General features: G+C 45.9%; 2 protein-coding genes and 1 long non-coding RNA gene across 5 annotated transcripts in view; 1 reads left to right on the top strand and 2 right to left on the bottom strand.

Annotated features, from left to right (window-relative positions):
- Window positions 1-6,637, bottom strand: part of NCOR1 (nuclear receptor corepressor 1) — a 76,690-nt gene extending 70,053 nt beyond the window's left edge. The window contains exon 1 of one of the 3 annotated variants that reach the window (XM_076354419.1): window positions 6,571-6,637. The gene's annotated coding sequence lies outside the window, so the exon portion shown is untranslated. Of the gene's footprint in view, window positions 1-5,734; window positions 5,816-6,502 lie in introns of those variants that run through there. The other 2 variants (XM_076354417.1, XM_076354418.1) reach the window with 2 other exon arrangements.
- A 1,040-nt stretch (window positions 6,638-7,677) lies between these two features.
- On the bottom strand, window positions 7,678-8,626 carry LOC143168219 (uncharacterized). The gene is made up of 2 exons (XR_012996671.1): window positions 8,418-8,626; window positions 7,678-7,920 (listed from the first exon to the last, which is right to left on the bottom strand). It is a non-coding gene; the product is annotated as an uncharacterized LOC143168219 (long non-coding RNA).
- Window positions 8,627-8,750: 124 nt separating this feature from the next.
- Window positions 8,751-13,768, top strand: part of PIGL (phosphatidylinositol glycan anchor biosynthesis class L) — a 62,904-nt gene continuing 57,886 nt past the window's right edge. The window contains exon 1 of the mRNA XM_076354431.1: window positions 8,751-9,027. Coding sequence (XP_076210546.1) covers window positions 8,751-9,027 — 277 coding nt within the window. The remainder of the gene's footprint in view (window positions 9,028-13,768) is intronic.

Below are 13,768 nucleotides of genomic sequence, written 5' to 3' on the forward strand. Positions count from 1 at the left end.
TTAAAATAGGATTTTATATTTCAAATTTTAATAGAAAAAGATTTTCCATTATGAGACTATCAACTCCTTAAAGTACTTAAGTAATAGCTTTTGGAACATTAAATATTAAATAAGTATTAAAAGAGCACTTAAAAAATATTTTTGTTGCCATTCCAAAAGGTTAATAATGGTTGCATACTTGCATATGCAATTTACAACCAAAATGTTGCCAAATCTCAGGATTACATTGTTATACTTCATCTTTAAATAACCGTTTCTCTCTCCTGCTAGGTAACTACACATACAAATAGAATTTGTGCTCTACCAAAATGGGGTCGATCAAATTCAGCTGACAAGATACTCTTCTCCAGGAAATTCTATTTTAATCTCTCCTGTAATTTACGAGCTTAAAGAAAAGTTGCTAATGCATGATATCAACATCCAGGCTATACACAACTTTGCCATATTATACAGGGGATCATAACAGCTAAAGCTAAGACTGTGTTAACATCTTGGGAAGTTTCTAATCAGCTACCCACTTGCCTCACAAAAAAAAGGGGTGCCGAGTACATACATTTCAAATAAAAGTACATATTTTCAGCATCCACTCACCAGTTAACACACTAACACACCAGGGTAAGAGAGAATCCCTGAGGGAGGAAACCTCCTCTTCTGAGTTTTATCGAGGAATAGCACCTACTAATTGTGAAGGAGTCTATCCAGCTCTCTTCTGCCAAGGAGGGTCACAGTAACACCAGAACTGTCCAGAAGAGGTAGGAGGAAGTCCTCCATTCAGAAATGGAAATGAAGAATGTAGACATTTCCTTGACTAAAAGCACCACTGAGCAATGATTTAAACCAAAGAAGGGTACAAACCTTAGAAAGGTTTTTTTGGTTTTAGAAGTATATCATAGAAAAGTAGACAGTTTGTATTCTAAAGACATCTAAAACATATTTTGGTTTTCCTAGCAACACCAGATTCTCATTCCTAGTTGTCCCAAGATAGCAAATAGCATGCAGTTAATGTACACCACAGAAAATTTTCATAAGCCAAGGACCAGAAACCAAAGCTACAGAATTGAATGTCCAAAGCAAACCCTACAAAGTCCAAACAGTGCGCAGATAAGGTCTCTCATTCACAAGGGGAATCAGCTTTTTTCCCCGAGATAACTGCAGCAGTTCCCAAACCCCAGACATCCACCTTACCCCTTTTGAAGGACCCCATCCCTGCCACAGGGGTGATTCAACCTGTCATGAAACACCAACTGAAGTATTCAAACTTCACCCACAAAACTATAAGGTGAAACAGAAACCAACCCAAGCATCTTCCAATGTACTAGTTTGTAGCGTGCAAGAGGTTCAAGAGATGCTATGCAAACAGCGGTGATAAGAACTACGACAACCTTCCTCGGCAAGTCATCCTCACTCATGAGTCAGTGCCCAACAACTCACTGAGGTTTACTCGAATTCACCTATTTCCTCTCATTTCACCTAAGATTTAGAAATGACCATCATGATCTCAAACCTCACATATATCATACACTATGCATAAAATATTCTTTCAAAACAGCAATTTTTGCTTCTCCATCTTGGACTGAAAGCATAGGCACTTTAAAAACAGCTACTGTACGTGAATTTATTCCTCCACTGTTAATCCATCTGCAGGTAAAACTGCTTTAGACATCATTTAACATGCCAGAAATTATGTGGTCACAGTTTTACATTTCCAGCCTCTCCCTGTAGTTCATTCATTATCAAAAGCATATCTGTAGCGGCAGCTTTTTAAAGCAGCTTTGGTTTGGCAAAGGAAATATAACTTGACTAATCATACTGACTAAACCCATAGCTCCACAAACTACAATGTATTCTAAGAGAAACCACATACTGTAAAGAGGGGTTCAGGACAAACTAAGTATCAGCCTCATCACTCTCCTCAGTTGACTGGGTTCGGATAAAATCAAGTCTGGGTTTTAGCTAAAAATACAATAAGGTTAAAATAAGAGATTTTTTTTTTACTGCACACAAAAGCAATGCCTAGGTCTATTCAGATAGTCCACAGGAAATGCACCAAGGCCTTCTGGAAACCAAGTTTATTGTTACTACATTTATGATTAAGTTTGAGATGTTCTACTTCACAGGGAATGCAACAATATATAAAAATGTAACTCCAGTTGAGACTCACACACAGCCTCTAGGTCACAGAAAAAGGCAAAGAATGGAAAACATCCTGAACTACGAATGGTATAAGTAAATCTTTATATCTGTGGAAAAAAAACCAGCCAGAACTTCAAGGTTCTACGTATGCATAAGTCTGATCTTTGAGACCATAGTGAAACATCAGCACCTATAGAAATAATGGCTATAATGGAACAAGTAAGTGACCACATTTATTAAGAAAGGTTTTGGGAATAACATTCCAAGAAAGCTAAACCATGAAATTACACTGATTATACGGGAGAATTCCCACCTTTCAGACACCCCTTCTCTGTCAATACAGCATTTCAGGTAGCATAAAAACAGGAACAAGAGTTGAAGAATATGAACCTGAAACAAAACTCTACAGTGGATAACCAAGTATATACAATTTTTTTTGATTTAAACTAATTCCTCTTCTTTTCTTTTTTCTCCCCCAAAACTACTATTAATGAGGTGAAGAGTACAGCTAAACTGCAATAATATATCTACCTAGTTTGCTGAACAGCACTTGAAGTTGTAATGAACTTACATAGGCTTAACTTTCTAACATTGACAAACAGGACAGGAATCAGTAGGTTTCCTAGTTGATTTATATTCACGTTTGTTAGACATCTTCCTTGAAACATGAATGTATTTTAATCCATTTAGGAGAGCATCCGCTTTTCAAAGCAGCCCCAGGTTCTGCCCGGGACCCCACCAGTAACAGCCCAGCAGACGTTTCACGTGGAGAGCGTGGCCTGTGCCCTGCAGCCAGGGAACGCTACTCGGGCTGTTTTCAACTCTCGACGGGACAAGTGTGCCTCTGACTTTATGAAGACTACAAAGAGAATTAACCAAATGCACTTTCCCTGCAGCACAGCATAAGGCACAACTGAATGTATGGCACGAGAGGAGCTATTAAAGGAGACATCATACTAGTTTAAGTATATTTTATACTTTACCTCATCCTTTTTCATTTATAGGTGTTCTTTCCCTCGCTATCTTTGTGAATGTATTTTCATTTTTAGTTTTACCCAAGACTAGTCGCTCAACATGGACAGAATTTTTAAGTCCTGGTCAACAGTTTGTCCAGGTACTCTGTCTGCATAAAAATTTCATTTCTGAATTTTTTCACTGCTGAGAGTTATGAACAATAGGATTTTTCAGAGATGGCTGATGCATCTTTGTATCAATACAGTGTCTTAATTTTGCAGTACCCTTTGTAATCATAAGCAGGTGAAGTCACTGACTTCAAAACCACATAGACCAACATCCTCCTTAAGCCTCAAGAAAAAAAATGCATATCAAATCAGTCTGGGAGTGGCAACATTACATGAGTGGTTTAGACATGAAGCCATTCAAGGACATGGAAATCTCTCTTAGGATACTGGGAGGAAACATAGATGCAAGGTAAGATTGAGCTTTCCGTATGCACACCAACTCACAAAACTTAAGCCCCAGCAGGCCCAGACTGTGGTAGTCATTTAACAGATGGTGGATAAACACTGAACTAGCACGGAAGAGGAAAGGAACATCACAAAACATGATTACTAGATGGAGAATCATTGAAGGAGGGAGAAACTAAAATGGAAGATATATTCAGCACATTCCTGGGTATTTGCATAATTTAGAAATAGCACAAAGTAAATATTTACAGACGGCAGTCCTGCATAGGTCAGAATTTTTATCTGGAACATTTACAATAGAGAGACAAGGTAACACATTGTTAACAGCTTGTCATCTGAAACACTGATTCAGATTTGACTAAAGAACACAAATGACTTGAAGAGTTCAAGACTGGCATCCAGGAAACGTTTGTTTGCATTATGAAACTACTGTCTGGTTACTAGTCTGTTCTCAAGATTGTACTGTGTTGCAGTGCACCTGCATGAGGCATAGATCCCTTCCAGCTTAAACAATTGTTAAAATCTTAAATTTAAGTAGCTACGCACATTAGAACTCCGAATAATATTTTTGATCATGCAAGAAAACCTTCATTAAAACCATTTTCGAGGCAAGTGTAAAAGAAGAGGAATAAAACACTTCACCGCAACTTTGTCTGACAGCTTTGAAAGAGTAAGTTAAATGCCAGTATTAGGAACATAATACGGAAAAAAAGAAAATCTTTCTCTCTACTACAGAAGACTTTTTCAGTTACTTTCATGCATTTAACAGTAGTTGAAGTAAAGTCAGGTTCCCTTCCCTGTGAGCATCTCTCACTCATGCTGTAACTGAAAAATGAAATAACTTAGAAGATGCAGATAGAGAACCACAAGAACTGTGGAAGGGGACTAGAGGGGGGAAACCGAAAGGAAGCTTTAGAGTCTGTCCCTACTTTTACCACAGTTTTTGAGAGAGTTTTCTAGATCCCTTTAGATCACAATGAAAAACATGTATGCCCAGAAAGAGCAACTAAAATGAGTGCTGTAGGAGATAAAGTGTATTTAAAATAAATCATCAGCAGCACAATGTAGAAAAGTTAATATCCTCCGATTTTGTGCATGTAACTTCAATCTGGAGAGTTACTTCTATTGATTCATACAATAACCAACAAGCCAGAGAGAAGTAACACTTGTGGAAGCAAACACTTGTAATATCCTCTCCACACGTTAAAAAAATGTGCATTATAACTCTTAGAAAGAAGATTCCAAAATGCTGCTCCTTCCTATGTTTCAGTAACAAGTTTAGGTACTTTAGTGACCAATATCAAACAGTACATTTCAAATAGGTAAGTTATACTGCACATAAAGCACAACAGAACATTTTTCCTTAGCAGGCTATATTATATCGCATAGAAAAGCGATGTCAAGAAAAAATTAACCATGCTTTCGCAAAAAGGGTCACTGTAGTTGGCTTGTTTCCTCTGAACTTTTGAATCCTTGGGATAAGCGCGAAGGTCTTTCATCCCCCCCAACACAAGACATTAGATTTCAGCTAACTAGAAATCCACTTAAAATGTTACATACTTCCTTTCCAAATGTCAAGGTTGTTTAGTTAATCAGGAATAACAACATTGTGCAGAATACAATTCCAGTGCAAAATTGCAACAGATCTGCACGGTCCTCATGTGCAGTGACACAATGCTATGTGTACACTTATTCAGGTGCTTACGCTGTGCCCATGGCCATCCAACTTACCACAATAGTAAAGTTTTTTTAAAATAACACCGGTTTTTTTTTCCCCTCAAATCACACTGCGTAGGATAAAAATCCCTACCTGAACTCTAGGAGTTCATAACCATAGTGCTATACCTAAAAATACTGCATAATACAAGAATGCTGCCACAAAACCAAATCTTCAGAACTAGACATCCCCTTCTCATTGTAATAAGTTGTTCTTTTTTTATTATTCTTAGGTTATACCAATATTTACAGTCATGAAAAGGTAATATGCTTGTTAAGGCCGTATCTGTGAAACAAGAAGAAACGGGTTTTGGACAACAATAGATTGTTCAGACTACCTACTTACTTACTTGAGCCTGTGTAACACTAACAGCACATGCGTCCATCTAGAATCTTGCCTAACTGCAACCGACTTGATACCCACAGGTTTTTTTAAGTAGAGAAAAATCAGTACGTACAAAGTTCTTTACCATCAAGTCAGAATAATTCTAGAAAAAGCCACTTCCATTGTGCCCTCCAGCAGCCCAGAGATGACAGAAGCTGGGGATGTTTACAGGTCCTACATGAATAATTCAGCGTCAGCATCAGCAACAACTCCCCACCACTGACAACCTCAACGTGGGGCTGGAGCAGGCGGCCGCGATGCACCTCCAACAAGCGAGCTCTGAAAGCAGGACATCTTCAGAAACTAACGCACTCCTGGCCGAGCGTCCAAGTGGCCGATTTTGAAGAACTAGCCTTTTTTTTTTTTAATTTTTTTTTTTTTTAACTTGCACTTCTCCTACCGACAGGACAGGGATGAACACCCAACACACCGATGCTCTGGGATTTCTCCAAAAACTTCCCCACAAGGGCCATCTCTCACGGCCACCCCCCGCCCCACCGTCCCCTCCGGACCTTCCCGCACACAAACAGCGTAAATAGAGAAAAAAAAACCCGCAGGCACCGGGCACCCCCCGCCCCAGCCCGCACCTGATCCGCCCACCTCCCCCACCCCCGGCGGTTCCCCCGAGGACCCCCCCCCGGCTCCAGCGCCCTCCCCCCGGGAACGAAAGCGGCTCTCTCCCCGGTGAGGAGGGAGGAGGAAGGGATGGCCGGGGCCCCCGCCTCTTCCCCCTCCTCCTCCTCCTCCTCCTCCTCCTCCTCACAGCGGAGGCGCTAGGCCCCGCTGCCCCACCGGGCCGCGCCGCCCCCCCGCGCCGCCCCGCCGGGCCCCCTGCCCTTACCGACGGCGCGGCGCTGGGGCGGCCCGGGCGGCAGGCTCTGGTGGGGCTGGACGGTCGCGGCGTCTCACCTCAACCTCAGCGCCACCGCCACCGCCATCTTGCCTCCCCTCCCCCGGCTCGGTGGGCTCCGCCCCCTCTCGCCAGGTCCTGGCAGCTACTGAACAAACGGCGGCGCCGCGGCTCGGTGGTTTCTACCGGCGGCGGGGGCTCGCCCCTTCCTCCCGCCATGTCGGTGCGCAGCGCTGCCCAGGCAGCACCAGCCCGCGAGAAGCCGCGGGCGGCACCGGCGGTGAGAGGGCGGGCCGCTATGCTCCTTCCAGGACCCGCTGGCCGGTGCGGCGGGGAAGGTTTCCCTCCCCCTCCCCGCTGAGGGGGCTCGGGGCGGGGGGGGGCCGCCGCCATGAGGCGAGCGCGGGGCGCGGCGGCGCTGAGGCAAGCGGGTCCCGTCGCCACCGGCAGCGGCTGCCGGTGGGCGCTGCTGAGGGGCCCGGCCCGGCGGCTCTCCCAGTGATGTTACTGACCGGTGGGGTGGGAGCGCGGGAGAGCCGCACCGCCTCGCTCTCCCCCGCCGCCTTACGGGAGAACCGATCTAAATGTGTAATAACTGATACCGGGCCCGGAGCGGGGCGAGAGGGGCGCGGGGGGCACCCGCGGAGCCGGCAGGCCGCCGCCGTGCCAATGAATGGGGCCTCTGGAGCCGCGGGCGGCTCAAGAGCCGGGGGAGGGGGGGGGGGGGGGGTGTCGGGAACCCGTCCCGGGCCCCGAGCATCGCCCGAAGGGCGCCCAGCCCCCGCCGTGCCCTTCCCGCCCCCCGGGCTGCGGCGCCTCCGCCGGGGCCCCGTCAGACTCCCGCGCTGTCGGTGACGTCGTGCCTCTGCCTCTGAATGACTTCTGAAAAATGTGAGAGAGGTTTAAAATCTCAAATGTCTTTTAATTCCTCCCCCCGAATGAAGAGTATGTAAATCGTTCCCTGCTTTTTCAATAAGGTATTTCAAACCTGCGTGGCGTTTTACCTGCAAACGTGTAATTCCAGGTGTGCTAAGATCACAAATGAATCTCTTATCAGGTTTACTATGGGGAAAAAAAGAGATACCATTAGGCAAGATTAAATTATCTCATTGTTGTTACAATTCCCATTAAATACGAGAAGTCGTATCCCACATCTGTGGGATGTGTGTCCACACAATTTTTTATTAAGACTAATAAAGCAGGGGCTCACCCTGTGGCAAACGGGATTACTTATAAAACATGCATGGTACTAAGTGTGCAGTTATTACAGTAGCTGAGTTCCACTCTGGTAAGTGCTACGTTGAGGTGACATGACGCATCTCCAGGCTGAAGTGTCTGCAGTCTTTCATCCCAGCAGATGCCGATGACCACCTCTATTCACTTGGAAGTTAAAGTGCCCAAATAAAAGTCTGTGAAGACAAGTCGGGGATACATTTCGTGAGGCGTTAGCTGCTCTTCAGATATTGAATTCCTCTGAATTGCTTTCCTCATTTTGTTCTTTAAACCTAGCCGGCTAACATACTCCACCATTGCTGACAATACACTTGTCTTCCATATTGCCTGTTTGTCTTGAAAAGCAAAGTTTCCAAGCCATCGCGTCTCTCATTGCCTTTTCCATGTTTATTTTACTACTTCCTGTCTCCTTTTGCTCTGCAACCTTCTCCAATGGTTGACTTCACTTCTAAGACGTACCCAAACGGTGTTTTTTTTCCCTTGCAGCCACGCTGGGGATAGCCAGCAGACTGGCAGGTAGCAGAACGTGTCTGAAGATAAGCTCCTCTTGCCCTGCTTTTGAGGTTTCCCTTAACCCGCGTCTCTTCCACAGCAGTACAGCGCGGGGATAAAAAGGTACTACACGCTGAAAAGCTCAACTTTTGTCACTGTTAGTTATTATTTCTTAACGTACCAGCAGGGTCAGCTGCTGCGCCGCGGGGCCCGGGCAATGAGGGCTCTCCCCAACGGGAACGGCCGCCGTTCAAACCCCGCCCGCGGGGCCCCGCTGGGCCCCCTGCCAAGCCTGGCGAGGGCAGCGCGGCGGGAGGCCTCCCGGTGTGCCCCTCCTCCTGGGCAGCCCTGGAGAAGCGGAGCCGGGGCACGTTTCCGCGACAGCGGCCGAGCGGCCCCGCCCCGAGGCGGGGAAGAGAGGGGAGGGGTGGGGGGGGGACCCTTTCGTGCCCCGGAACCTTCCTGCCGCCCCTGCCGTTTCCTGCCGGAGCGGCGCGGCGCGGCGCCGGTCGCTATGGCAGCGGGGCCGTGGGGCTGGGGGCCGGCGGCGCTGGCGCTGCTGCTCGCGCTGCTGCTCGCGCTGCTGCTCGGTGGCGCGCGCCTCCTGCGGCGCCGTTACGCGGCCGACGGGGCTCGCGCCTCTCTGTGGGGAAGGGCGGCGGCGCGGGCGGATGGCGTCCGCGTGTTGCTGGTGACGGCGCACCCTGATGACGAAGCGATGTTCTTCGCCCCCACGGTGCTCGGCTTGGGCAGGGCCGGCGCCCGCGCCGCGGTGCTGTGCTGCTCCGCAGGTGAGGGGGGACGCGCCGGGAACGGCGGGGCGCCCACCCGCGAGGTGCCACCGCGGCCGCCCCTAGAGGCCGGGCTTCCCGCCCGTCACGTCATGGGAAGGCTGCCATGATGCCTTCCCACGTGTGGCCGCTCGCTGTGACGTCAGCCCCGGGCTATGACGACGTGTCAGTGTCTCAGAGAAGGGAGCGGTGGCTGTACCGTGGGGCGACCCCACTCACCCACTCAGCTGTGACACCGCGCGTGATGTCACCGTGACGCCACACGTGATGTCATTGCAGTGCTGAACCTCGGAGCCCTCTAGGCCTGTGCTGCCATGACAGCGTGGCACCGCTGTGAAATACGCATGCAGCGGAGGAGGTGCTGTGCCATCCATCTGCGGTTCGGCGGCGTGGTTCGGGGTCACGGCGCACTGTCGTAACGTCCCGCACGCCCCAGAGCGCTGCCGCGCATGGGTGGCTTTGGTCAGAATGTTGCTTTCTGCAGAGTTTCAGCAGCTGCGATCAGCAGCAAAATCTCCCTCCACACCTGAACCTTGCGCAGTGGTTTCACAATCCCATCTCCTGTTGCGGCACTGAGGTACTTTCAAACTGCGGAGGCGTCAGTCGGTTGTCAAAAGGCACTGTTTAGCACGGCCTTTCGGCTTCTTGTAATTCAGTCTTGTAGAGGACTTGCTTGGATGATCCAGTTTTAATGTCATAATGATACATTCACTGTAACACATCTAAAAATAGCAGTTGCATAACAGTCCAAACATGGAAAAATAGGCCTGAAGAGAACCTGAGGTTGTGTTGTCCATCAGTCGACCCGAAGGCAGCATCAATGCGTCTTCATTTGCTGCAGACAAATGTCTAGTTTGTTCTTCAGAACCTCCGGGGAGGTTCCTCAGCCTGTGCGGTCTGTGTCAGTGCTGCATTAGCTTTTCTTCAAATCACTTTTTTCCTGAATCACTGGTGTACTTTAAGCTTGTTTGTTTATTTTTCCTATCTGCCATGGACATGGAAATCGGAGTATCCCTTTGTAGCAGCCTCTTACATATTTTAAGACTGTTATCTGCCCCTTCTGTCTTATCTTCTCCAGACTAAACAACCCTGTTTCTTGCCATCTTTCCTCGTAGGTCATGTTTTCTAAACCTCTGATCATTCTCATCACTCTCCTTTGGACTCTTCTAGTTGGTTCACGTCTTTTTTGAAGTGCAGTGATCAAAAACTGGAAGCAGTACTCCCACTGAGGCCTTTCTGGGGCTGAATAGAATGGAAAGATTCTTACAGGCTCCACTGTTTCCCAGGACAAGGATTTTTCACAGCATGTGACACTCTTGTCTTGTGTTTTTCTTGTGATCTACTAAAGCTCCAGATTTTTTTTTTTTTTCTGCAGAACTGATACCTAATCAGTTATTACGTTGTTCAGTTTTTTGTGCATAAGAAACAACCTCATTTTAATTGATCTTTCAAACCATACTGCTACACCAGAATCCATGAGCCAGTGGTGAAAACTAAAGATCTTTTTTTTATGTTTGTTGAGAGGAATACCTGAGGGTACAAACATTTACATCTTACACTGACAGCTACTTACATTTGGGAAAAGGGCCCTCTGTGTTTTTGAAAGCTCCAGCTAGTTCACTGCCAACTTTTCTGTTCTTTGTTTTCAAAGCTTTCTGTCATAACAGACGGTCTAGGTGAGAAGACGGGGATTAAGCTATTGTTGAAGTCCAGCAGTGTAATGGCTTTACTGATCGCTATATACCTCCCATTCAAGATTTAGTGCAGAGCTTTCAGTTGTCTTTGCTGAGGGACAAAGGTCTGTGGATACCATTTGGCTTTTTCACAGCTACGGAGAGATTACTGAAGTGCAACTCTGCCATTTCAGTTTTGGGGACTAATACACTCCTGCTATTAGAGAACTTTCCAAAGTAGTGTTGTGTTTCTGTTTATTTTGTTAATTTTTCTTTTTTCTTTACTCCTGATTCAGTGACATGAAACATTCAGTGTGTTTGACACTGCCTTCTATGTACTCTCCTGCATGTCTTCGTAACGGAACTAGCAGCACACAGAGGAGTGCATTCACTGAGATAATAGATTTTTCTGTGCCTCTTATTAGTCTTTTGGGCAATTCAGACGGTTCATCCTCTCATTGTTTGTATGATTGATGATGACAAGTGAGTTGATCAAAGACTCTGCAAATTGTAATGCTGAGACAAAATCATTACTTAGAAACCGTCATACTTGCAGTTTTCAGATATCAATCAAAATGACTTAAAATGAATTAGAATTACAGCACTGTGAAAAAAAATCAGTCTTTTCCACACTGAATAATCTTCAGTTGAAATAATAACTCGGTATAAACGTGCTGTGTTCTCCGTAGTAGCTGACTCTCTATTGTGAGTGCTTCATGGATGAGGTCCAGCAGCGTCAGCGATTCAGCTGGTTTTGCTCTCAATAGCTGCCTGTTTTTTCTTGTTAGCATTTATATATTCCTGATGTCCTGACACATTTCTCAAGCTGTGGAACGTCGATCCGTTCCTTTGAGTTCAGTAGAAGTTAGGTATTTTGGGAACAGTGGTACTATTTGGATAAAACATCACCTGCAGTCAGCTATTACACTGCATTGCAGCAAAAGATATGTTATCTTAAAACACTAGTGTCGTTAATGGCCTTGCAAAAAATCAGTCTAAAATAAGTCCCGCTGTACTCATGTAATCCATCTAGTGAAGGTGCACACTTAAATTAATTTTGCTGAAGCCGGAACTTGCAATCTAAGCTGCAGACTACCAAGCTGACGTGTTCCTCAGCAAACCCACAGACAATCATTGTCATAGTCTCCTAAAGCCATTCACTCACAGCCTGCAAGAAGAGTTTGGGGTTTTTTTGTAGTTACTCTTTCCCTCTTTGAAAATTTTACAAAGCTTGCTAGTGATGGCTCGAATTGCAACACTGCTCGAGAGAAACGCTAGATTTAGATGACTCACACCCACAACAATAAAAAGTTCTAGCGTAATTCAAGACAGCTGACTACAGACTTGAATCATACATTAATACTCAGCTGTATTTTTTTCATTTTATTGCTTCAAAGTTAAAATTGGGTTGCAAGTACTGCCCTGCACAGGGCAACGTTCTGGAAGGGGCCATCGTGGCTCTGGCATGGACTTTGCATGGCTGATGCCAAGAAAAAATAAGGGAATGTCAGGGCAAGATGAGAAGAAAATAATTCAGTGAAGAAGGGGGCAGTGTTTTAAGATAATGGATCCCGTTTCCCTGCTAGTTGTTGGTCTCAGTCTGTTATAACTTTTCCCAAATGCCTTATCTAAATTAGGTTTTCTCTCTTCTTTTAGTTCTATAAGTTCTTTGCAATCTTGCCGTACTAGTTTCTGCCTGAATTTCCTCTGTGAATGATGCAGACTTCTGAGAAATCTTTGTCTCAAAACAGAGATTGTTACGATGGAATTCCTCATTTCTTCAAATCCTTTTAGTTCCATCACTGTATTCTACTGCAGTGTCCTAGTGTGATATGACAGTTACTGCTCATTAGAAGTGGCCCAGAATATACTATAAACTTTAATCACTTAAAGAATACCCCGTGGGACAGGCTTTCCATGTGTTATCTCAACAATCCTGTTCCAAGTACTTTGGACTTGCTGTTCAGCTTGGCTCTGTGGGCCTATGCTGTTAAGAGTACAGGAGGGAGTTCACGGCAGCATGAAGGAGGAGTGACTCTTTGGCTCTTCCTAAGGAGATTAATTATTACTGATTTGTTGTGAATACTTGTTTTTAAAAAAAGTGGACTAAGATCCCACTAACCTCTTTCACAGAGACAACCTGGAAATTTGCCAGTGGTAACAACTTTCAGTCACCTCACTGCAAAGGCAGTTTCTCTTGTGTTTATGAAAAGATCTTGCTCAATTGTTTTGTAGTATATTGGTGACTTCCATTCAGAAGATGTGTGAGCAGTTAGTCCATGTATAGGCATATTAGAAGACTCTCTTTTTTCCCCACAAAGCATGGTCAGCTGTCGTGGTTTAACCCCAGCCGGCAACTAAGCCCCACCCAGCCGCTCGCTCACTCCCCCCCGGTGGGATGGGAGAGAGAATCAGAAGGGTAAAAGTGAGAAAACTCGTGCATTGAGATAAAGACAGTTTAACAGGTAAAGCAAAAGCTGCGCACACAAGCAAAGCAAAACAAGGAATTCATTCACTGCTTCCCATCGGCAGGCAGGTGTTCAGCCATCCCCAGGAAAGCAGGGCTCCATCACACATAACGGTGACTTGGGAAGACAAACACCATCACTCTGAACGTCCCCCTCTTCCTCCTTCTTCCCCCAGCTTTATATGCTGAGCATGACGTCACATGGTGTGGGATATCCCTTGGGTCAGTTGGGGTCAGCTGTCCCGGCTGTGTCCCCTCCCAACTTCTTGTGCACCCCCAGCCTGCTCGCTGGTGGGGTGGGGTGAGAAGCAGAAAAGGCCTCGACTCTGTGTCAGCACTGCTCAGCAGTAACGAAAACATCCCTGTGTTATCAGCACTGTTTCCAGCACAAATCTGAAACACAGCCCCATACTAGCTACTGTGAAGAGAATTAACTCTTCCCCAGCCAAAACCAGCACATCAGCCTATGGAATTCACCAAAAGAGATACTAAATCTTGCTAAAAATTTAGTAATGTTCAGAAGTGGATTGGGCATATACCAAAATAAAACAAAAAGCCCAAACAAAAAACTCAGAAGAGCTAGAAATTGTGATGTTTCAAG

Source organism: Aptenodytes patagonicus, chromosome 17 (genome assembly GCF_965638725.1).
Source record: "Aptenodytes patagonicus chromosome 17, bAptPat1.pri.cur, whole genome shotgun sequence".
NCBI classification, from domain to species: domain Eukaryota; kingdom Metazoa; phylum Chordata; class Aves; order Sphenisciformes; family Spheniscidae; genus Aptenodytes; species Aptenodytes patagonicus.